At 36.8% G+C, this 23,576-nt stretch overlaps 2 protein-coding genes and 1 long non-coding RNA gene across 5 annotated transcripts in view; all 3 read right to left on the minus strand.

Annotated features, from left to right (window-relative positions):
* Window positions 1–4,188: 4,188 nt before the first annotated feature.
* Window positions 4,189–7,246, minus strand: LOC126376773 (uncharacterized). Of its 2 annotated transcripts, XR_007567755.1 has the most exons (5): window positions 7,129–7,246; window positions 6,137–6,253; window positions 5,961–6,032; window positions 5,417–5,546; window positions 4,189–4,450 (listed from the first exon to the last, which is right to left on the minus strand). It is a non-coding gene; the product is annotated as an uncharacterized LOC126376773 (long non-coding RNA). The 2 variants fall into 2 exon arrangements; XR_007567754.1 differs by lacking the exon at window positions 5,961–6,032 and having other exon boundaries at window positions 4,195–4,450.
* A 1,118-nt stretch (window positions 7,247–8,364) lies between these two features.
* LOC126376741 (uncharacterized) lies at window positions 8,365–11,805 on the minus strand. Its single transcript, XM_050024306.1, has 3 exons — window positions 11,650–11,805; window positions 9,371–9,530; window positions 8,365–8,530 (listed from the first exon to the last, which is right to left on the minus strand). The coding sequence occupies exons 1-3, from the start codon at window positions 11,659–11,661 to the stop codon at window positions 8,373–8,375; spliced, it is 330 nt and encodes a 109-aa protein (XP_049880263.1). The 5' UTR covers window positions 11,662–11,805; the 3' UTR covers window positions 8,365–8,372.
* A 7,889-nt stretch (window positions 11,806–19,694) lies between these two features.
* The window catches only part of LOC126376553 (protein CBFA2T3), an 83,283-nt gene continuing 79,401 nt past the window's right edge, over window positions 19,695–23,576 (minus strand). For both annotated transcript variants that reach the window (XM_050024025.1, XM_050024024.1), the window contains exons 11-12: window positions 23,429–23,536; window positions 19,695–22,963 (exon numbers count right to left, since the gene is read on the minus strand). In XM_050024025.1, the coding sequence (XP_049879982.1) occupies window positions 22,664–22,963; window positions 23,429–23,536 (408 nt within the window). In that variant the 3' untranslated portion in view covers window positions 19,695–22,663. The remainder of the gene's footprint in view (window positions 22,964–23,428; window positions 23,537–23,576) is intronic.

Genomic DNA, 23,576 nt, shown 5'->3' on the forward strand with positions numbered 1-23,576 from the left:
TTTAAAATTTATTGATACTTTTTGAGATACAGAGGTTGACAAAGTCTGCTAACTTGATTTTTTTGCATGTGGGTCACGCCCAACTCATCTAACTAGAAGTTACAATAGATAGGCGTAACTACGACGAAGGCAATTCTAGCGATTCGCGACATTCTTTGTACTTGCAAACCCGGCGCCCAGGGAGGAAACACTTCCTGAATCTGAGAGAGAAGTCGAGGACCCAAAATGCTTTGAACCAGGCATAAAGGTGAAATATTTTTTGGTTTGAATAAGAATGGGAAACTTCTTTAGAACAGTGATACTACCTGGGACCGTTAGTCAAAGGATTGAGTTTTGCAAGAACCAGCAATGGGAGGATACAACACCGGGCTGGAAAACTGTTTGTTGTGAGAAAGCATACTCAAATTTGATGAGGATGATAAGGTCTTGTGACTTTTTCTTGTGGAATAAAGAATCGCAATAGATGTAACCCTGGACTTTCATAACTGAGCAAGCGATAACATCATCGCTATTAATTTTATTTTTAGTTTTCGTTCGCCGAATGCGATATTTTGTAAAACATTTGTTGAACCTTTGCTGGGTTCGGCTTCTTCAAGGATTCTATGTATATTATACCCCCTTGGAAGCGGTTTTTGTGGTTTGTCACGAAACGGATTCAGGTTTTGTGGACTGATGGTCTGATGGTGTTGTCGATTTTTGTGATAATGTATCAGATCGTCAATCTCTTTTACTCTCGAGAATTCAAGAGTTCCCTGTGCAACCGAGAACTGTATCAGCTGCCATGAGGGTGTACCCTGGTTCCAGGTGCAAAAACTTTGTGTATTCTGCAGTCACAAGTGAGGACGAGTTGATTGATCTCATCATAGCCAAGAAGAGAATTATATTTTTCTTTTGTGAGGTATAATTGTCACAATTCAAAGCCCAGTTCTTGTAGTTGCAAGGGTTGTTCAATTCAGAGACAGAATGCTGATGCTGTATTGTGGACTTTTCAGCCTGCAGTGGAACTGCCTTTCTCGAAAAATAATCGTTTACGGTTGGTTTCCACATCCATAGTATGTACATAATGATCCTAAGCTTTTTTGGTAGTACTTTCAATTTTAAGATCATCTTCTGAATATCTACGGGTTTCATATGTGGAGTAAGTCCCATAGATGTTTAGAGGGCGATCTAAATAATGACCTAACCTACTGTTGACGAGGTTTTGCTGTGGATGTACAGGAGGCTATTTGCATGCCCAGGCTAGCTGTGGGGATTGTTGTTTTCAAGAACGTTGGTTCTGTTCATTGAGACGTTTGTCTCAAGGGTGAAATATGATGCTGTGTTTTGAGGTATGAGGACGAAGCAAGCGGAGGAGGCCAGTTTTTATAGTTTTATTTTCTACTTTCTTCGAGGGTTGTCCCTCGCAATAGAAAACCAAATTCCTACTCTGAAGTACAAACTTCACAGGATCGGGAGAGAAGAGTAGATAAGTCGTGGGTAGGTACGACAATGCAGACTCTTGGCCACGAAAACATTATTTTTTTTGCGACGATCTACTGGAAGGTGTTTCCAAGGGAATATGGTGTGCTGGCTTTGAGGATGGTTGAATTTAGTAAGGGTTCAACAGATGTTTTTAGTAAGGGGTGGTGCATGTGTGCTGATGATTTCAGAGTGATGAAAATTGTGAGGAGGAATCAATCGATTCCTGAAGGTTATGCCTAAAACATTTTTAGCTATGGCATTTTGGTTGGCATACATGCTGTTGGAATCCCATTTTTTTCATTGTATTGAGAAGAACTTTGAACATAATTATATATTTCACAAATATTTTTTCTAAACATTCATTATATTTTAGATTATTTTATTTAAAATTATAAAATTACATAATTCTGAGCTCCTGATTGCTGATTGATGAATGTGTACGAAGCAAAAAAAGTATGTCAGGGTAGAAAAAAAGGAATTCCCAACTTGTACATTAATATTTCCAATTTTGTAGGTATCAAAATTAAACTAAGTACATAATATAAATATTTTACCCATTTTACTTAGTCTACTCAACCCGGGCTACCCCAAAAAGCAGTCCTTATAGAAAGCTTGTAACGCTCATCTCTTACAACTAATAATTAGCATAGAGAGATTAAAGTTATAATAACAAACCGGCTGCATGTGCCAAACTCTGCTAACTTAATATAGCACAGACCGCGTGACCACATCTCTATGGAAAAGTGGTCATGCACAACTCTTAAACTCGATTTAAATAAAAACTATTATAATAAAGAAAAAAATCAAAAGTGCCTATTATTCAGAGTACTTTTTAGAATATTTTCTGATATTTTGATGACAGATATTTCACTTAATACGAACTATATAGACGATTAACTGAAAAAAACTTTAAAGTCGATTTACTCAAAACAGCATTTTTTGAGATAGCAGAGATTCGTATGACACGGCAGAGCGCTTCAGGACGTCCCGCAAGCACGGAGCTGATGTCGCAGTATCCGCATATAATTATTATGACTTGTCATTTAGTTCCAATAAAATCCGCGGGACTTCATACGTATGTCAGTGACAGCTGGTGATAGCATGCGGGACACTTAGCACCTAATCGAATTCTATGTTGTTTTCGCGCCCAGTCCAGACGACTCACAGCGCATTTCTGGACATATATTTACGCGTGGTGTTTATTGTTAGGTTAGTTAGTTCAGGTTAGGACGTCTTTTTATAACGAGGACGTTAAAAAAAGACGAGGCTGGGACGTATTGAAGTAGTATTTCCATATATACGCGGCCTGAAATGGGCTGTTTCGGGGACTTGAACTGGTTGCTGTCGAACTTATTATCACGTTTTCTTGATTAAAATTCATAAATAAGTCAAATAGAAAAAAGATTTTATTTAGTTTTAGATCTGTCATGATGTCTGTGATGTTTGTTTATTATACATAAGAATTTCAAAATTTATCTTATTTTTTTTCCCAAAGGGCAAGGCAAAGGGAACTATGAACATACAGCCATGTCTTGTGCTTTTTTTTTCTTGATGATGATTAATGAAATGATGAAACCTAAGCCCCCACCCTCGAAGCAGACTCCTACTCCGAACCCCAAACGAAGTAAGCGGCTTGTTGGCGCAAAGCGAAAATAGATAGGTACACTTTGTTTATTGAATATTCCGATTTAATAATACTATCGGGAATGTTTTCCGACTAATGTGATCATTAACCACAAAACACCACTTTGTATTGATTATTTAGATTATTCAATGAAGAAAGCAACCTTCCCGTTCCCGGTCCCACCAAAAAGTCCGCGGCAAAGAGAATATAAATAAATCTGTATGTTGGATGGAAAAAGAATTAATTATAAATGACTACTATTTAGGCCGGCAAATGCAACAACTTCTTTTTTGATTTGGTTTTCCCCGAAGGGTAAGGCAAAGGGGACTATGCCCATACAGCCATTTCATTTTATGTATTGATTTTTTATTATAATATATGTCCTCTTTTAAAACACGGTATTTACCCATTATTTAAAAATGTTTAAATAAGATACGTTATTACAAAAATATTTTTCCAATATTCCTTTTCTCAGATTGTAGTATTTTTAGTTTTTTATTTATATTTATTCTCTTCATACAAAATCTCTTTATAAATTGTCACTGACATTCTATTACACTTGTCAAGTAGTCAAAGCCTTTAGAAAAAAAAAAACTATCACGCACACAAACTAACATTGACACCTCTACACGCTCAGCAAATACACTGTAATCTGCACCACTACAAATGTAGAATTGATCAAAATTGAGGGTCTGAAATATGGTACTTCTCGTATTCGGACCCTAAATTTTTGTTAGTTTGCGAAAATAATACACCAAAATATTACTATTTATCGGTTTTATAACAATATTCCTCTATCCGTTTTCCTGTAGCACTGCATCAACTTTTGTATGGAAAACGAATCACCTTAAGTGCGACATTTTGTCCCGTTTTAAAATTATGCTTTTTCATACAAATTTCGTGTTTTAATGATTAGTAAAAGTAACTGATTTGACTAGTTAGAAACTACCCTATTATTTAGTTACTTCTTTTAATTTTGATCAGAATAATTATGGTCGGAAGATGTCTAACGAGGGTCTTCATACTCAAAAACAAAGATATAAAATGCACTGATATGATTTGAATATGCTTTCCCTTATTTATTTTTTTATATGAATGTTGGTACTGACGAAGCCTGTGGTGGATTTAAATTCTGTTTTTTATTATTATTATTTCTGAATAAATTGAAAGATGCACGTGTGTGAATTCTATGAAATTAAAAGAATAAACGAAGGTAGCGTTAGACAACGTCATCTACGTTATTATTAGGGAACGTTGTTCTGGTCTGCCTCATTTTAGTTTATTTTAGTTATCTAAGTTGTCCGGTTGTCTTCAGTTCTTCACTGTTTCTGAATTTTTTAGAGTCATTCCAAGTTTGCAAGGCAGCTGAAAAAATAAAATTAATTTATTAGGTGTGTGGTTTGGTTTATGTGGTATGGTGTGGTGAGGGTATGCTCCATACCCTCTCCGGTTGATTGAGGGGAGGCCTGTGCCCAGCAGTGGGACGTATATAGGCTATTTATGTTATGTTATGTATGTATTAATTTCACTGATCTGATGGTCTAAAACGGCCACATTGAAGCAATGAGGGACTTTTCTGTTTAAGTTCCCCAAAAACAATATAGATGGCGTTGTACAGATTTAACGTGATAATTACCTATTTTTTCATTGCTCGGGTAAGTATAAAAATATAATTTAATAAAAAAAAATAATAGCAGAAACTTATATCAAAGTAATTGTTGCTTGATAGAATTATGTTGCTACCTAAATTGCTTCTCTTTATTTTGATCAGAATAATAATGGGTGGAAGATGTAATTTTGTTCCTGGGTGTAATAACAAGGGTCATCATTTATACCCAAAAAGAAAGATAAAAAAAGATGCATAATGTCCATGAAAATAGACGGTTAAACGAAAGCAACTCTGCACAGTGCCATCTATAGTTTTCTGGGGTACGCAACCTGGAAAGTCTAAAAAACTCGTCTAATAAAGTAATATTGCAAATTGAAATTGGTTTTTTTAATACCAACCCAGAATAATAATATCTATTTCCTTAGGGAAATTACTAAACATATAAGTCACGGACCACGGTAAATACCTGTGATTTAGGTACTATACAAATTAATTTCCATAAGGAAAATTTGCTTTTCTAAAGTAGGTAATATTGTGAAACTAAAGAATTTATTTAGGTACTTATCAATATGTATGTGTTTTGCGACGGAAAATTCTACTTGGTATCAACTCAGAATCATGGTCTGAATCGTCCCCCTCAGTATTCGTTATGATGACACTAACACCCTGTAGGTATAGTGTAGTATATGATAGTCTAATAAAATTTTAAATGTTTCAATTACCAATAGCATCATTGTTCACTGATCTGACTCCCCTGAAGATCATGTCACGAGTGGGCCGGTTGATCAGCTGTCGCTTCGGGTCGATAGCTGATGATGCTCCACACAGCAGGGCGATCACGGCGAATATCAACTGAAAGTAAGCATAACCTGTCAGCTAGGCAGTACCACACTCCGGACACTTCATACAAACCACCTCGCTTTACACAGACACTACACAGTGACGTTATCGTACACGCGCATCTGTGTGTGTGACGTCTGACGCTCATACGATTGAAGACTAAAGTAAGGCCGAGGGGGTGAGGTAAACCTAGCTCAGCCGCTGGTGGGGAGCGGGGAGTTGCCGTTCTATCATATTATTATTTAAGTATTTATTAAATCTTAATACTAAAAATACAATTATCAATGCCCTGCAAAACTGTTTAAACTGTTTAAGCAAAGACTATAGAATTCCATTTGCTTCGATCTTGAAACACTTTCCTTGCTTCCTCCACATTCATCAATCGCTTCATACACGCACGCCGGTTCAGAGTAGATCGTATTATACCTTTTCTAAGGACATCTCCAATTTGGTCAATGTAAGTCCTTCTAGGTCTTCCTCTGCCAGCCCTACCATCAACTTTCGCTTTATAAATAAATGTATAAATTATGACCCTTGTTATTGCACCCAGGAACAAACATCTTCTACCCATGTAGTATTATTCCTTATTTTATGGTACCTACCTGATGATCGCGCCTCTATGGCATCCCGTCCACTCATGGACATATGTAATAGAGGGCGAGCCTGTTGCTATTCTTCTATCGTGTGGGTTGTGAGGTGAATTACCAACCTCATCGACCCTGGAAATAAAAGAATAACATAATAACCCTGATACCTGAAAAACTGGCCTAAACAGACTAGATGTTCTTTTATTTTGTTTTAAGTTTACGCGGTTATTATCATAATTAAAACACATAATAACGGGTTCTGTTGTGTCATCCCGTGATCATGGCACTTGCAACAGTGTCGAAATATCGGGAGTCTCATATCCCCATTTAAACGCGGTAAGAACCCGTTATTATGTGTTCTTATAATTTTTTTGATGAATGTTGTGTTCACTTGTAATTGGCGTACGCATAAGTACTGTTTTACTTTATGGGGTCGAGTACTGGTTGATACTAATCCCACTTTATTTTGTCAGCGATTACTTCCGTAGTAGGTATAGGGGTGTTCGTTGCAAATCACACACACGAGTTCAGTACGACAACTGTATAATAAACAAACACCATCACAACTACACATAGGTCACGTTCAACGAATTAAGTACGATTACAAAGGTACCAGGACAAAACACGAATAATAAAATACAAAAAGAAACACTCTCGGTGCAGCTGTTGAGCGCCATATTGAAAATTGTCCGACCCCGCGCGGGCGGGGGAAATGTCCCTCATTGGCCGAGCAATAGGGTAGGCGGAAGATTTGACTCCTAACTAAATGTTATAATGTGCATAGCTGTAAGTGATCCATTAATAAATAAATAAATAATAATAAATAAACTGGCTTGGGAAAGAATTTTCCATGGACAGGAGGAGGACCCGGTGGTGTAATGGTTAACACGCTCGTCCCGGCTCGACAAGAGCTGCGGGTTCAAGTCCCGTCCGAGTCAGTTTTTTTTTTCGATTTAATTTTTTCTAAGTGCAAATTCATAATTCAATGGTATTATTTATGTACTCACCAAAACTCTCATGGTATCTTCAAGTTGTCGCTAACAAAGTAAGCAGCTAACTACTTTGCGCAGATGTTTCCTGCCAACTGATCTATCTAGTGCAATACTTGTGTTATATACGACATGTAAAGACTTAGTAAAATACGTGGTGGATAAACCTATGACTTGTAACGAACGTAAGATAAGTGACGTTCAGAAATATACCCATTTTACGTAGCACATTAGAACTTGTCATTTGTAAGATGAGACAGGTACTATATAGGCGACCGATTCCAAAATACCATACCATAGCATACCATACCGTACCGTAACTTAATTACTTAGGTATGGCAAGCAATTTTGTATGATTTTATACCGATTTGTTGATTTTGTGGTACCGTACCGTACCGTACCATACCATAGTCGCCAGGTATGTAACACTGCTCATAAAATCATACAACATTGCTTGCTATACCTAAGTAATTAAGTTTAAGGCAAAAATATACGGAACCACGGTATAAGAAAACCAGATATTATGCTCAAAAGTGACAGCTAACATTTCAGGGTTAATCCAGCTGACGGCATCCCACTCAGCGTTGCCATTTCGTAAAAAATAAATTACCCACGACCAATGTTTTTAATTTACTTTGCAAGGAATTTGGGCGCTTATCGCTATCGACCCACTAGGGTCGATTAATTCTTTCAAATATTTTTCCTCTCAGACGACGCCCTGAGCCGAGGTTCGCGCCCAACTGGGCATCCTCAGGCCTGTTGTCTTTTTTAAGCGTTGTACCGGGTGACAGCCTTCAGCGCTCCCCATTTGTCCGGCTAAGTAGTTAACGCCATCTGCGGCAAATCTACAATAAGTCTAAAATCTAAAATGTATAAAAAAAATTAAATCTTAAAAATTGAGGAACTCGGTGGCTCAGCGGTAAACGCGCTTCGTCTGCGATTGTTGAAGTTAAGCAACTTTCGCAAAGGCCAGTCTTAGGATGGGTGACCACAAAAAAAGTTTTCATCTCGAGCTCCTCCGTGCTTCGGAAGGCACATTAAGCCGTTGGTCCCGGCTGCATTAGCAATCGTTAATAACCACCAATCCGCACTGGGCCCGCGTGGTGGTGGTTTAAGGCCCGATCTCCCTATCCGTCCATAGGGAAGGCCCGTGCCCCAACAGTGGGGACGTTAATGGGCTGGTGATGATGATTGTTTAAATCACTTTGTGACACACGGATGAAGGATTTGCTTTTTTAAAAAATAAAACTCCCATTTAAGTATCACACTCGTGTATTGAAGTCAGGCAGTTGGGCCATAATGGGGTATTGGCAGACGCCGTTGCAGCCGGGGGGCATCTCGCCCGGGCCCAGCCTGCACACTCTGTCCCCGCACATGTACTCGCCTTTACGGAGGCTCAGCTCCGGTTTCTGGGTTCCACCTGGACAAAAACAAAAATAAGTAAAGGAGATTCCAATCCGAAAGCCTTGGTACCCTGACGGAAGAACGCTTGACTCTCACCGGTCGCAGGTTCGAATCACAACACAGGCCTAAACCATTGATTTTCGAAGTTGTTTTCGAATTCATGTTTGGATCATAAATACCTCTATATACACAAAAAAACACAAATAATAAGAAATAAATAATAATTAATTGAATCAAATCAAAATCAAAAGTAAAAATAAAATTAAAAAATAAATAAATAATTATTAACAATAAATTAATATTAATTAATTAATAATAATAATAATTAAATTCCTAATTAATTAATTATTATTAATAATAATTAATTAACAGACTAACGGACAATTAATAATTATTTTTTAATTAATAATTATTTTTTATTATTTTTTCTAACAGACAATTAATAATTATTTTTTAATTAATTAATCAAAATTAAATCTGAATTCATTAATTAATTAAAATTAATTATTATACTATAATATCTCTTTGCTATGCTGTTCTGGGAGCACGTAAAAGACATAGAACACGTTGACTGCTTGTCTTCCCGGGAATGTCGTAAAAACCGACAGAGGGATTGAGTCCTCTATTTTGATGGACTAATGTTATGGGCGATAGGCTGATCCCTTATCACCAGAAGTTTCACCATATCCAGCTTACGACATCGTATCAATAACAGTGGCTGTAAGTTGTCTTTGATTACTTGTGGCTCTGCACACCCCATTAGGGATTACGGACGTGAGTTTATGTATGTATATACACATGACTTTTGGACTTCTTTTTGTCAGTTCTGCAGAGGAGTAAATAATCAATTAAATACCTTTAACTTGAAAACGCCGCCGGTAACCTTTGACGTGGTCTTCCGATCTGATAGTCCTGAGGAGCATCAAGTCTTTTGGGGGTCGATTGATGAGCTGTCGCTTGCGGTCGATGGGAGACGAACTGACCGCGCAAGCCAGCGCGACAAGGGCGATAAGTATCTGAAAATTATAAAAAATACATTAACCATGAACATACATACTTTTATAAAAAAACATAAGCAACTTCAATACGTCCCACTGGTGGGCACAGGCCCACCCTCAGTCAACCGAAGGAGGTATGCAACCATATATAAACATATTTTATATATAAGTATTGTTATATTTTTAACTCTTATGTTTGTTAAGAAGATTTATCGCTGCTTTCATTTAGAAGATAATTTCTGTTTAAGTTTTATACACATTCTACGAGTAATTTCATCGAGAAAACACCCCCATATGTGGGGTGAAATCTTAATAAAAATTTTGCCGTTTTCTTTTACAAAAAAATTAGATTAGGTGCTTTTAACTTATTTTATGTACCTTTTTAGCAGTTGTGGATATTTTTATTCGATAGAGACGACTTGTTGCAGATAAAAGCATTTAATTTCATGTCAGTAAGGCCTTTAAATCTCGAGATATAAGGGTGTTTTCTCTTCTCTTTGTGTTTTGAAATTACTAGTAGAATCCACCCTTAAAGTTTGTCGGGCCCGAAAAACTACACACTGTATATTGAGTTGCTGTTGTTGAGTTATATACTAATTCTGATTTGATATCAAGTGAAATTTCCTATCGGAAAATTCATGAAAATTTTAGGGCTTTTAAATTATTTTTATTTCCACACTTTTGCGACAGTAAATTCCACTTCAATGTTTTCGTTACAATGTCACTAACACCCTGTATAATTAATTATACTACGAGGAACAACAATTAAAACCGGTTCCACGAACTACGAAAATGAAATCGATAAATAATCTAACATTTTACATAACTAACTACATACAACACACTATGGTATAAGAAGACCAGGTATGTTCAATCCTATGACGAGCCACCATCGCTAGCCCTTGATGACGTAAGTGTTATGCCTGTCGATTTACCGTCCCTATCCTTTTCGGTGGATAACAAAATGATAGGTAGGTATAACTTAAAATAAACTTAGATGGTGTGTACAGTCATGAGCAATATACTGTACCCACTTTAGGACTCTGTCGCACTAACATATTTGACATTTAGTGAGACTTACAGTTTATTTATTTATTTTATTTATTTATTCATTCATTACAAAAGATATTATAAAATTCTTACATTACGACACTGAAACCCATAATGGAACCACACACACACCCACAGTTCAATTTGTCAAAAAAGTTAATGTGACATGGTACCAAAGTGTATACATATTAATGCTCGTGACCGTACTGGAATCAGTACTAATATTTTATCAGGTGCGTTGCAGTCTCGGTACGAATACATGCCTAATTTGACACACAGTTTTCCCAGAACTTTTAGTCATTGCATTGCCTCAGGCAGATAATTATGAATAGCTGATAATGGTGCTAGGTAATTCCTGTAAACACCATCTAATTTTATTTTAAGTTAGGTATATACCTACCTGCCATTTTCTTATCCGCCGAATAGGAAAGCGACGGGTAATCGACAGGCATACAAATTATGAAAGACACTTAAACAAACCTCTCAAAATTTAAATTGGCCCCGACAAAATTAAATTGACAACTCACGTTAAACGGGTTCCGTACTAGCGAGATGCCTATGTTATTCGCTCGGGTTATTCATTCATTCACACATTAATTTTAAAATAAATAGCTGCCAATCATCCGTCCCTTTCCTTTTCGGCATATAAGAAAATGACGGGTATAACTTAAAATTAAATGGCGAGTACTGGAAACAGCACTAATCCTTGAGCATTTACTTGGTTTGTCCTATTTGGGTAGTTTCCTAGATCATTGGGTAGTTTCTATTTGGGTAGATCAAAGATAAATTACGAATTCTGATTACTAAACAAACACAGATCTAAAGGTGACAAAAATGTTTTATTTTGTTTCTATTTAACATATTTATGAACTTTAATCAAGAAAAACGTGCGACATTTTGGCACGTTTTTCTATGACGTCACAGGTGCTTTTTCATACAAATTCCGTAGTAATTTCGTGTTTTGACGTTTATGAAAAAAATAACTGATTTGACTAATTGGAAATTAGCCTATTGTTTATGCGATAAAGAGTTACTGTATCGCATTAATGCAATTTCACTTAATTATAAAACGAATGTTTTTGCTCACCAAAACACGCATGGTTTCCTCACGTCAGCTGTTGCAAACACGAGTTAGCTGATCAGCTACTTCCTGACGACTGAGCGTAGCTGACCGGTGCAATAATGTTCATCTCGCGTAAACAGGTTGAGTGAACTGCAGATATTAGTGACTCACAGTGTGTAGAGTAGAGAGAACAGGAAAACTACTTATCGTCACCAGTGGAGGCCCTAGCAAAATATTTAGGTGGTGTGAAACCTCAAAGTGGCTCCCCTCAGCCCCTCAAAATACAAAACCCTCTAGATACGGGGCTGCTGGCCAGGGTGGACCAGCCTTTTTGATTTTGGCGTTTTATAGTTAAGAAATTGATTTTTTTACGGTCGCGCCCAAAAAGTATTTTATTTGTTTAGCTTTGTTTTTTGTAACTATAAACTTTAACTGCACAAAGTTGTCATACTTTTAGATTTGTATTTTCGAAAAGGTTATTAAAGAAACTAAAAGCTTTCACTCCATAAAGTGCTTATAATAGCTCTCAATCCCGATAATTAGTGCACCAGAACTCCGCACGCGCGAACCTCTAAACTGGCAAGCGGTCGCCATATAGAGATGGACGTCGAGGAGGCAAGGAAAACCAGCGAATGCATGATTAATACTGATTAAATTGAAAGATCATTACATAGATTATTTGTCATACTTAATAGCTATACTTACTACACTAATCTTTCTGACTCTGTCGAATAGTTTTGTAGTGAATCATCTGTCTCACACTAATCTGTGGCCACATTAAACTAGTTTTTAACAAACCCATGATGACTCATATTACGGATTCATACGCCTAATAATATACCTTTTGTTTCCTCGATGATTCAATATGTTCATTACGACGTATTTGTAATTAATATGAACTCTAGTGAGGTAGATTCCTGCAATGAGCGACTTTCCAAGCCACGTTCACCGAAAAATATTATAGATGGCGTTGTACAGCTTTAACGTGATAATTGACAACATTTCATTTTTACTAAGGTGCCTTAAATCGAAAACCATTTCGAGATATTTCTATGATTTACACAAAACACATTTTTTCGGATTTGTTAATTCAGTAATAATAGAAATATATTGAAAAATCCACGAGGTCAGAAGAGGAAGGCATAATAAGTTCAGACCTTTACATAAAAATTATAAAAAAAGTAAATATCATACATAACATGACACTTTGTTTGCGACTTGTTTTAAATACGCATGCAAAGGTACATTGCATTATACTGCCTTCATTCTATCAATGGCAGAATCCAATTTTCAAAAAATATTTTTTGTAACTTCTAGTGGAAAAATCTTGAAAAGAAAAAAATACGTGTCTTCTATTTAAACAAGTACTTTCGAAATAGCACAAAAAAACCACGGCTTAAAAATTTGAAATGTTGTCAATTATCTATTTTCTCATTACTCGGATACATAATTATACCATAATACAATGTAATGGCAGAAACATATACAAAAGTAATTGTTGCTTGATATTTGGATCACATTATGTATTGACATATAGTGCTAAGTTACATTACATTGATTCTCTTTAATTTGATCAGAATAATAATGGGTGGAAGATGTAATACGAAGGGTCATCATTTATACCCAAAAACAAAGATAAATCAGAATCATTTACTCAACGTAATTATCATGGATAAACTTGTTGAAGGTCAATGTAGCATTTTTGAATTTACGTCATTTCGCAAGGTGTCATGGCTGAGGAGAAGAAATGACAAGAAACTGCAACAGCAACACATCTTTTAAATCAATGAGGGTACATTACAAGTTATTTAATAACTAGAGGAACATTAAAATTAAAAGATGCATTATGTCTGTTATCCATGAAATTAGAAGGTTAAACGAAGAAGAATCTGTACAGCGCCATCTATATTGTTTCTGAGGAGCGTAGCCTGGAAAGTCCATTAGTGATTGCTTAGGTTATACACTTCCCATCATAGACCTTGTATAACAAATAGACTACTAATCTCTGTAAAAAAGACATAAACATAAACTGCTGGGCACAGGCCTCCCCTCAATCAACCGGAGGGGGTAACAGCCTCCGTGGTCTAGTGAGTGGTTAGAGCGTTAGGCTCACGATCTGGAGGTCCGGGTTCGATTCCCGATGGGGACATTGTCGAAATCACTTTGTGAGACTGTCCTTTGTTTGGAAGGACTTTTCAAGCTTGAATCACCTGATTATCCGAAAAAGTAAGATGATTCCGTGCTTCGGAGGCCAAGTTAAGCCGTTGGTCTCGACTATTAGCCGTAAAAACACCTCCACCAACCCGCAGTGGAGCAGCGTGGTGGAGTATGCCCCAAAAAAAGACATATTATACGGCAAAGAATAAGTTAGGTAAGTACTTTAAGTTCAGCAGGGAACTCATGTCAATCTGACGAAGTTTATAACACTTACGATGTCGTCAGGCCGTCTGTCCTACCGGGGACAGACGTGTAATTACGTCCAACTAACAGCCCGACCACCCGACGTGTCAGGCTATTGGACGACAGGCTCTTCAGTCGTTCCATTTAAGCTGACAATGGTTTGTGACCATAAAGGTTTTGTGTTTGTGGATAATTTTATGTATAAAGAGGAAAATTAAATCGAAAAAAATCTGACTCGGAAGGGACTTGAACCCGCAGCTCTTGTCCAGTCGGGACGAGCGTGTTCCGGGTGAGACCTTTCAGCGCTCCCCATTTGTCCGGCCAAGTAGTTAAGCCACTTGCGGCAAATAATAATAAAGAAAATAAAAAAATAAAATAAAAAAAAATAAATAAAAAAAAATAAAAAGAAAAAGAAAAATAAAGGACAAGCGTGTTAACTATTATACCACCGGGTTGGAAGGAGTCCCAAGCGAAATTATTTCGTTCTATGTATCGTAATTAAGCTGACGCCGCGCCGTACTTACCTAGTAAGTGTTTCTGAAAGAAAATAAAAACGACACAGTTCACAATTGAATTTCCATTCCATTCTCAATAGGGTAGATTGGGCAATCTATAACGTGGGAAGGGATGGTAGAAAATCGGTCATCTCCAGAAATCAGAATCATTTATTCACCGTAATTATCATGGATAAACTTGTTGAAGGTCAATGTAACGTTTTTGAATTTACGTCATTTCGCAAGGTGTTATGGCTGAGGAGAAGAAAAGACAAGAAACTGCAAGAGCAACACATCTTTTAAAAACCAATGTGTATACATTACAAGTTATTAAATAACTAGAGGAACACATTCAATACCAGACATTTTTATCATTTAGGTAGTCATTAATCTTATAATAAGCTTTTTTACATAAAGTAAGCTTGAGCTTTAAATTTATTTTCTGACAAATTTAAAATATTATCTGGTATTTTATTGTAAAAACGTATACTAACAAAATCCTGTCTCGAAATATCTCCATATAACATGGCCACCCTAGCTAGACAGGACATGTCATACAAAAGTACTCGACATATCGGACTTTATGCTTAATCACTGCGTCGCATTCGTCACCACTCCACTCTGATGGCGAATGTCTAGATCTGCTGTTGTGGATCAACTTGTCATACGATTTGGTAAACAAATCATGTAGGTAATAATTATGTATCATGTTAATTCTTCTGGTTGTTTTACAATACAATACAATTCAAAAACTCTTTATTGCATTTAAATCACATTAAAATACATTAGTATTATAATTAAACTGGTAATACAATAGGCGGCCTTATTGCTAAGGTAGCACTCTCTTCCAGGCAATCTTTAGGTATAGGATATGAATTTAATGAAAAGTGTAGCGGGGTAGAGCGGGATAGACAGTACAAAATAAAAAAAAATATAATTGAAAATATAAGTACTTATAACTAGATAAACTATATTAAAAACAATACATAGAAGACAATAAATAATGATTATAATAATATATAAATACGTAAATATATACATACATTACTATGGAAGAAAGGTAACCATGACAGTACTACCACCACCTGTTTATTACATTATTTAATTTAAGGAATTATTTAAGTTCGTCATGATTTTGATTCAAGTAGAAAATGGCCCCGATTCCTGCAAACACCTAATTTTACTATAAGTTATACCTGTAATTTCTTATCCGCCGAAAAGGAAATGGTCGGATGATTGACAGCTCTTAATTTTAGGAAGAATGAGTAAATAAATGAATAACCCGGGCGAATCAAAAAGGTATCTCGCTGGTATGCAAACCGTTTGACGTGAGCTGCCAACATAATTCTGTCGGGTTAATAGCCAATGCAAAATTTTTATAGGGTTGTTTTAGATTTATGCATTAAAACTGACGTTTGTTCCATAAATTTTATGCGCGTCGATTACCCGTCCCTTTCTATTTCGTCCAATAAGAAGTTGCCAGATATAACTTAAAATTAAGTTAGATGGTGTTTACAGGAATTAGGCTCAGTGACTGCACTTTTGCTCTATGATTCTACATTGGCAAAAACCCGACAGAATTAAGTTGGCAGCACACGTCAAACGATGTATATAAGCGATATGCCTATTTAATTGGCCTAAATTATTATTTAGGTCTAGATTCACTAGAATTCGTTTTAAAATCAACAGCCGTCAATCTACCGTTACTTTCCTTTTCGGCGGATAAGAAAATGACAGGTATAACTTAAAATAAAATTAGGAGGTGTTTGCAGGAATCGGGGCCAGTCAATATTAGTGGTAGAGAGGCCACACACCCTTACCCACGCGCACCTACGTGTTGTGGGTGGGTACGTACGTTGCGACATCGCATCGTAGCTCTGTTGTTCTATATACGTAGGAACCTACCTTCTTGGTGAGGTAAAATTAGGTCGCATACGCGGTGGAGTGTCCGATCTGTCGGTACTTATACGTATTCTTTAGTCTATGGTTTCAGAACAAGGTAACTTTAATAAATAAAACAACCGCTTTAAAACCCCTTCAGCTATGCTATGAGGGCTCTAGAAAATAGAACATAAGCAGACTAGGTAAGTCCGACATCAAAAAGAAACTGACAACAAATGTAACAAGCAAAAGGCTTCTTCAAGCCAGTCCAGAACTGACACATCTTTGAACCATTCCGCTTGATCTGACTTTCAACATTTCTGACAACTCTTTGTACCGTCGTCCCTTTGTAGAATGCCTGAAGGCACACGCCCGTCCTGCTTGACGGTTGACAGCGATGTGGCAAGCGCGTTCGGAATTTGAAATGGTGCGGTCGCCCGCGGCCAATCAGCTTCTTTGACGTCACAGGAATGCTTTTGAATTTTGAAATTGTTCTTTGTCGTCGTTGTTTTTCTTGTCGTAAGCTTTGGACAAAATTAAATGGCTGATATAAAATGTTCCGTAGAGCACAACTCCACAGCATTTAAATCAGTTTTTTTCGGAGTCCGCTTCGTCAAAGGGTATCCACTTACCTAACCTGACTGAAGTTACAGACACATTCTAACTCGATGGAAATAGCTCAATTACAGGTTAGGTGACTTAAGAAGTATGTAGGTAAGTACCTACAGATAAAAAGTATCTACATAATATACAGAATTACCTATATACAGGATGTTAGTGACATCGTATCGAATACTAAGGGAGATCATCCAGACCAGAATTCTCAGTTGATAGGAAGTGGAATTTCCTGTCGGAAAATTCATGTACTTATTTAGTGTTTCTTTTTTTCAGTTCTATACTGTTGCGACGGAGAATTCCACTTGATATCAACTCAGAATCATGGTCTGAATAAACCCTCAAAGATTTCACGTTACTATGACTTACGCAACTTATTATTTAAATAAGACTTTAAACAGTAGACGGAACCAATGTTAACACATTGTGTGCTGCGTGTGTTTCGAAGAACACAGTTAGTTTTCGGACAATCAGGTGATTGGTCAGTATCATAACTGGAAATCGAACCCAGGACGGCCAAATCAAGAACCGAATGCTCTCTCTTCTCATGCCCATATAGTACAGGTCTAGTTTTGAAGACGTTATGCACTGTCTTATTTTTTATTTTGTACTTTTATCCTCAGAAAAATAGAGGTACAACACACACACACACACACACACACACACACACACACATCTACTTATTATATGAAGCAAATCAACGTCTCAAAACGCATACAAAAACAGAACTGTCACGCAAATAACTAAATATGAACGATCATTCATGTACCTACTTTCGTCTGAGGGGAACCCGCACGCTTGGGAATTTCTGTTTTTCTCTGAGTTTTTATCTTATCCAGAACTTGCAACACACTCATAAACACACTTGATTTACAACTGGGCACCCTCAGGCCTGTTGTCTTAAATTTTGTACCGGGTGAGAGCCCTCAGCGCAACTCATATATCCGGCCAAGTAGTTAATGCCAAATAATGACAAATCTGAAAATCTCCAATAATTCACGTCAAAAAAAATCTTTATTTACAGTGGCTGCAAGTCTTCGACTTTTGGCTCTGCCGACCCAATTAGGTATTATGGGCGTGATTTTATGTATATACCCAGGATTTTATTTTATCTTGATAAAAAAATAACCAACATTATTTTCTAACACTTCATTTAATTTCATGAAAGTGAACCATTCAAAATCATTAATTTATTATTATTAACCGTTAATGTACAACGTAATATATTATTAAACTTATTAATTATTAAATTCGAAATTTTATACAGCGATACATTAAATTACATTAAACTTTTAATATTGCACATTTTAAGTGGAACTTTTATCTTATACATTAAATTTGAAAATGGTGAGAAAAATTTTGGTTCAACAGTAAACCAATCGTGCATTTCACATTTAAATTATTCAATTATTATACCACAGAAATAGGCTAAGGGATTATCTATCCCCTCTTCAACATGATGGATTAGCTATAAGGGCGATGGTCATGGAGGTTAAAAAGGCTACATTGGAGAAAGCAAGAAGGGTTAAAAATGCCATATCTAAGCAATTCATCGAAAAAAAGCAATATTGCAATTTGACATTTCCGCATACAAAAGTAAGTGCGCAATGCAAACAAATGTCAAATAGCAATATTGCTTTTTAGATGAATTGCTTCGATGTGTCATTTTTAACCCCGCAGCCGGGTCTGCATGATAACCGCGCCGCGCGCGGCGCAAATTATATTGAGCGGTTCGACCAATAAACGATACGAATGCTATCTATGTAGATGGACGTCAAACGGCTATTGGTCGAAGGCCTCAAAATATTTCGCGACGCGCGCGGCGCGGTTACCGTGCAGAGCCTTCTGGTTAGCTTATATTTATTTTGACATTTGTTGACAATGTGGACTTTTAGTTGCGCAAATGTTAAATTGCAATATTGCTTTTTAGATGAATTAGTTCGATGTGACTTACACCGTAGTGTTAAGGCGTGAAGCTAGTATATTATGCTTGTATCCTCAAGGGGGTAGGCAGAGGTGTATAATATTACCCACTCCTCACCACCAACGTTAAGTCCCATTTCGTCGCTGATTTACGTATCTGAAATTTTTGGCGAATCTGATTTGCACCTTTTGTCCTTGTCAATAAGACACAAATTATTTTAGCAAAATATTGCAGATACGTCTGTTTGCAAAATCAGGCACGATTTAATAAGGGGTGAGACTCAATCGGACACAAATCTTCTACGAGCGAGCGATTCAAATATGAATGGGGGACTTTCCAATCGGCGTTCCCCAAAAATACGATAGATGGCGTTTGTGCAAGATAGCATCTTTTTATAGAATTTTACCTCTTTTATATAGTTTTTTATTCTTTTATTGTCTTTGTTTTTGGTAATGACAACTTTATAGCCTACCAATAATAAAAACGGTTCTCGTGTAAACAGAAATAGCGTTGTTAAGTTTCTTCTTCGTTTAAACTTCTAATTTCATGGATAACAGTAAGTATGCATTTTTTATCTTCGTTTTTGGGTATAAATGACCCTTTTTATTATATTTATGTATTTATACACCAAGGTACAATTACAACTTCCATCCATTATTATTCTGATCAAAATAAAGAGAAGCAATATAGGTAGCAACATCATTCTATACGTAATGTGATCCAAATATCAAATAACAAATAGTTTTATATAATGCTTCTGCCATTACATTACAGTTTTGAATAATGATATATTATACCCCAGCAATGAGAAAATAGGTCATTGTTACGTTAAAAGTGAACAACGCCATCTATCGTGTGTTTGGGGAACGTCGATTGGAAAGTTCCTCATTCAAACTAATAAAGTCGGATTCAGTAGTTTAGAGCCCAAGCCAGAATTCGCATCTGTGACACTACGATGTAACTAATTATCATGTACTTTAGAACCCTGTCGCACTATCATATTTGACATTTAATGAGACTTACTGTTTAATTTGTCAAAAAAGTGAATGTGACATGGTTTCAAAGTGTATACAATATACTTGTGACCGTACATATCGCCTTTGTGTATGGAGATGAGAGGTGATGGGAATTTATTCGATTGTTTCGTACATAATTATTTAAGATATTTACATAGTGCATTGATAGGATTATAATGTGGAAGTGAGGGCCATAACTAGTGCTAGGGATAGGTAGGGCCATTTGCGAAATTTGTCTTAACATGGATATGTCTCCAACTGGGCACCCTCAGGCCTGTTGTCTTAAAAGTTGTACCGGGTGAGAGCTTTCAGCGCTCCCCGTTTGTCCGGCCAAGTAGTTAATTCCATCTGCGGCAAATCTACAATAAGTCACGTCAAAAAAAAAAACAGGATATGCCTCTCAGGATATATGGATAAAGATCTCGCAACACGATATTGGAATCTTTATTAAACGTTTATTTTTATTATGTTAATTATTTTAGTATTTCGTATGTTATGTATTAGGTTGTACATATTGTAAGCACTAGCAGTGCTTTAAAATTGTTAATCTTCTAGTATTGTCTAAATGTACCAATAGTTATTAAGTTGTTTGGAACAATAAATACATTTTATTAATATACAGGGTGTTAGTGACATCGTAACGAAAACTTTGAGGGATGATTCAGACCCTGATTCTGAGTTGATATCAAATGGAATTTTCCGTCGCAAAAATATAGAATAGAAAATAATTAAAAAAAAACTAAAAAAGTCATGAATTTTGCGACCCTGTATAATATGTGTTTTTTTGTCTTAATTATTTGTCTGTATCGACAAACTTTCACATTTAAAGTATAGTAGGATTGTAGTTATGTTATCCCAAACAGTTCACTTTACAAGAAAAAGTCAATATTATAATGTAACGTAATCTCGCAATCTCACAAATCTCGCGGGCATATCCATATTAACCACAACATTCAGGGTTATTGACCCCAAATGGTACGGTCACGAGCATTAATATGTATACACTTTGGTACCATGTCACATTAACTTTTTTGACAATTGAACTGTAAGTCTCACTAAATGTCAAATATGTTAGTGCGACAGAGTCCTCAAGTGGGTACATTATATTGCTTATGACTGTATATCCCTATCACTGGCCATAACTTAGCGAGACGCCAAGGGTCACGTCGCCAAACGTGGTCTAGTGGTTAGAGCGTTAGGAATGATCTGTAGGGCTAACATGCGCAATGTGATAAAATTTTGTCACGGTCATTTTATCGATTCTGACGATATAATTATGTCGTTTTGTCGATTGGCGCTAATATGTGAACCCAAATAAGTCATGTCGTTCTGTCAAAATGCAAACGAAATCACGTGACTCGCATGTTAGGGAAAGAAACAAACTTATCGATTTCGACAAAATTTATTGAATCGATCGATAATTTTATTACGTTGCGCATGACCTCTCGGTGAGCTATGACCCTTATTTTATATCATCATATTTTCATCAGTAATATCATAATCATTATTATGGCACTGAATTTATTTACAATGGAAAATGTACTTAAGCTAATATATTTACAATTTTCTTTGGTTAGAGTAACTTTTTTTTTGGTAGACATTGATCTGAAGTTGGTAGATTTTTATTGCTGAACATTTTTTTAAGAGCCACGCTCGGTGTAGCATTCTCCAAATCAATGCTGAATAGGGGTCTAAAAAGGCTACATTGTTAAAAATGATTTTTGTTTTTATAGAATTTACTCATGCTTAGAGAAACACATAAAGAGAAAATTTTAATCGAAAAAAATTCTGACTCGGACGGGTCTTGAACTGGCAGCTCTTGTCAAGACGTCGCATCGGCTTAATCGGAAGAATTTCGCTTGGACAGGAGGAGGACCCGGTGGTGGCTGCGGGTTCAAGTCGCGTCCGTATCAGAATTTTAAAAAGCAATATTTAAATCTCAATAAATGACAAATAGCAAATTAGCTTTTTGAGATAAATTGATTCAATGTGGCCTTTTTGACTTCCATTTTATTTACAGCGCATTTTTTACAGTTATTATCTGCATACACTTTACTATCTGTATTTATTAAATGATATGACATTTCATTACAGAGCTATAGGTAGGTACCACACCTATTACAAGAAGGATTATAGATCGATACATTTGTTTCGCAATTAGATACTAATTGTGCATCAGATGCTTGATATTAGATCAAATCCGTAAGTATGATCGATTAGGTATCTAAAAAGACCAGAATTGGAATGTTTTCGTTACCACACAAAGCCTAGCTCGGTTGTCAATTCCGTACATTTTCATTCGTGTACTGTTACAATGAGAATGGGTAAAGAATAATACTACGCATAGAACATTTAGTCTCCGCCCCGCACTAATTCGTATCGGGCGCCGACCTCATCCAGTTTGGGTCTTACTCCAGTCTGAATGACCGTAATCCGCTAAGGAGTAAGGGAGAGAGCACAAGGTCTGTGACTCGCTCGCACTTACATGCGGCACACGATAAGAATGAGATTTTTAAAATTGTTTTTAGTGTTCGGGGTTTAAGCTATTTTGGCTAATTCCTCAGATTTAATTAAACAAATCCATAAACTTCTCTTACTAGCCTCCGAAATATCCACGCAACTTTCTGACCAACTCCAAAACCCTTGACAGTTTATCTCCTGACTTTCCTCGGAAGCCTGACATTAGCCACGATGTCTCTGTTCAGCCGTCATTTCTTCCCACCAATCCCCGCTATCAGACCTTGGGCACTCGACAGAGTAGCTAATGCAATCCTATCCGTGCTGCTTGTCAGACCTCTGTCCTGATTACTAAGCATTCTCTCGGCTGAATTCAAAGTGGTTAAAGACAACCGGTTCTGCTCCGATCCGGTGGTTACCGGATTGGTCTGGTTGCTGCTGGTTGCGATTGGCGTGGTTGAGCGCGTGAGAGGTTTGGACAAAGTTGTTTGGGTTGCTGGTGGTGAGTTGCGCAGGAGAGCCATCGGTTTCTGGTCGCGGCCGCTGCATACCTGGAATTTGGGCAATTTTTGGTTAGAACAATCCGGCAGCATTGTAGAAAGCGTGGTCCTTTTGTATTACTAGCACTTCCGACTGGGAGTGTAATAGATTTTAATTAATGTCCATCTACTGATAACGCCAGAAGAAGGACACAAAATCATGTCTTTATACTTACAGAATTTGAAAATAAATTATCTTGCCATTTGCGACAAATGAAAATCAGCAAAAAAGTAACCCCATTTGTAAGTGTTTATCAAAAATATGACAATTCTTTGGAAGAACGCTCGTTGAATTGGGTACCTAATGCCTGCTCTAATTTCTGTCTTATTGGATGTCAGTAGAGGCCTGTATTCAGCAAAGCCTGCTTACAACATAATATATTGACTATATATCCATTGCAAGATGAACTAAGTTCCCACACCTCATCGAGATTTCTGTTAAACCAACGTAAGTCTGCTTATGGCTTTGATAATTACCTGATGATGGTTTTCCCAGTCCTTGTGCTGGCAGAAGGCGCCGCAGTACCGCGCCGCGTTGCATCCTGAGCACGTCTCTTGCGCCTTGCGACCGCAATTCCAGCAGCACTGGACATAAACACAAAAGAACTTCTACTAAGAGTCAAAA

This window comes from Pectinophora gossypiella, chromosome 21 (genome assembly GCF_024362695.1).
Source record: "Pectinophora gossypiella chromosome 21, ilPecGoss1.1, whole genome shotgun sequence".
In the NCBI taxonomy this organism is placed as follows: domain Eukaryota; kingdom Metazoa; phylum Arthropoda; class Insecta; order Lepidoptera; family Gelechiidae; genus Pectinophora; species Pectinophora gossypiella.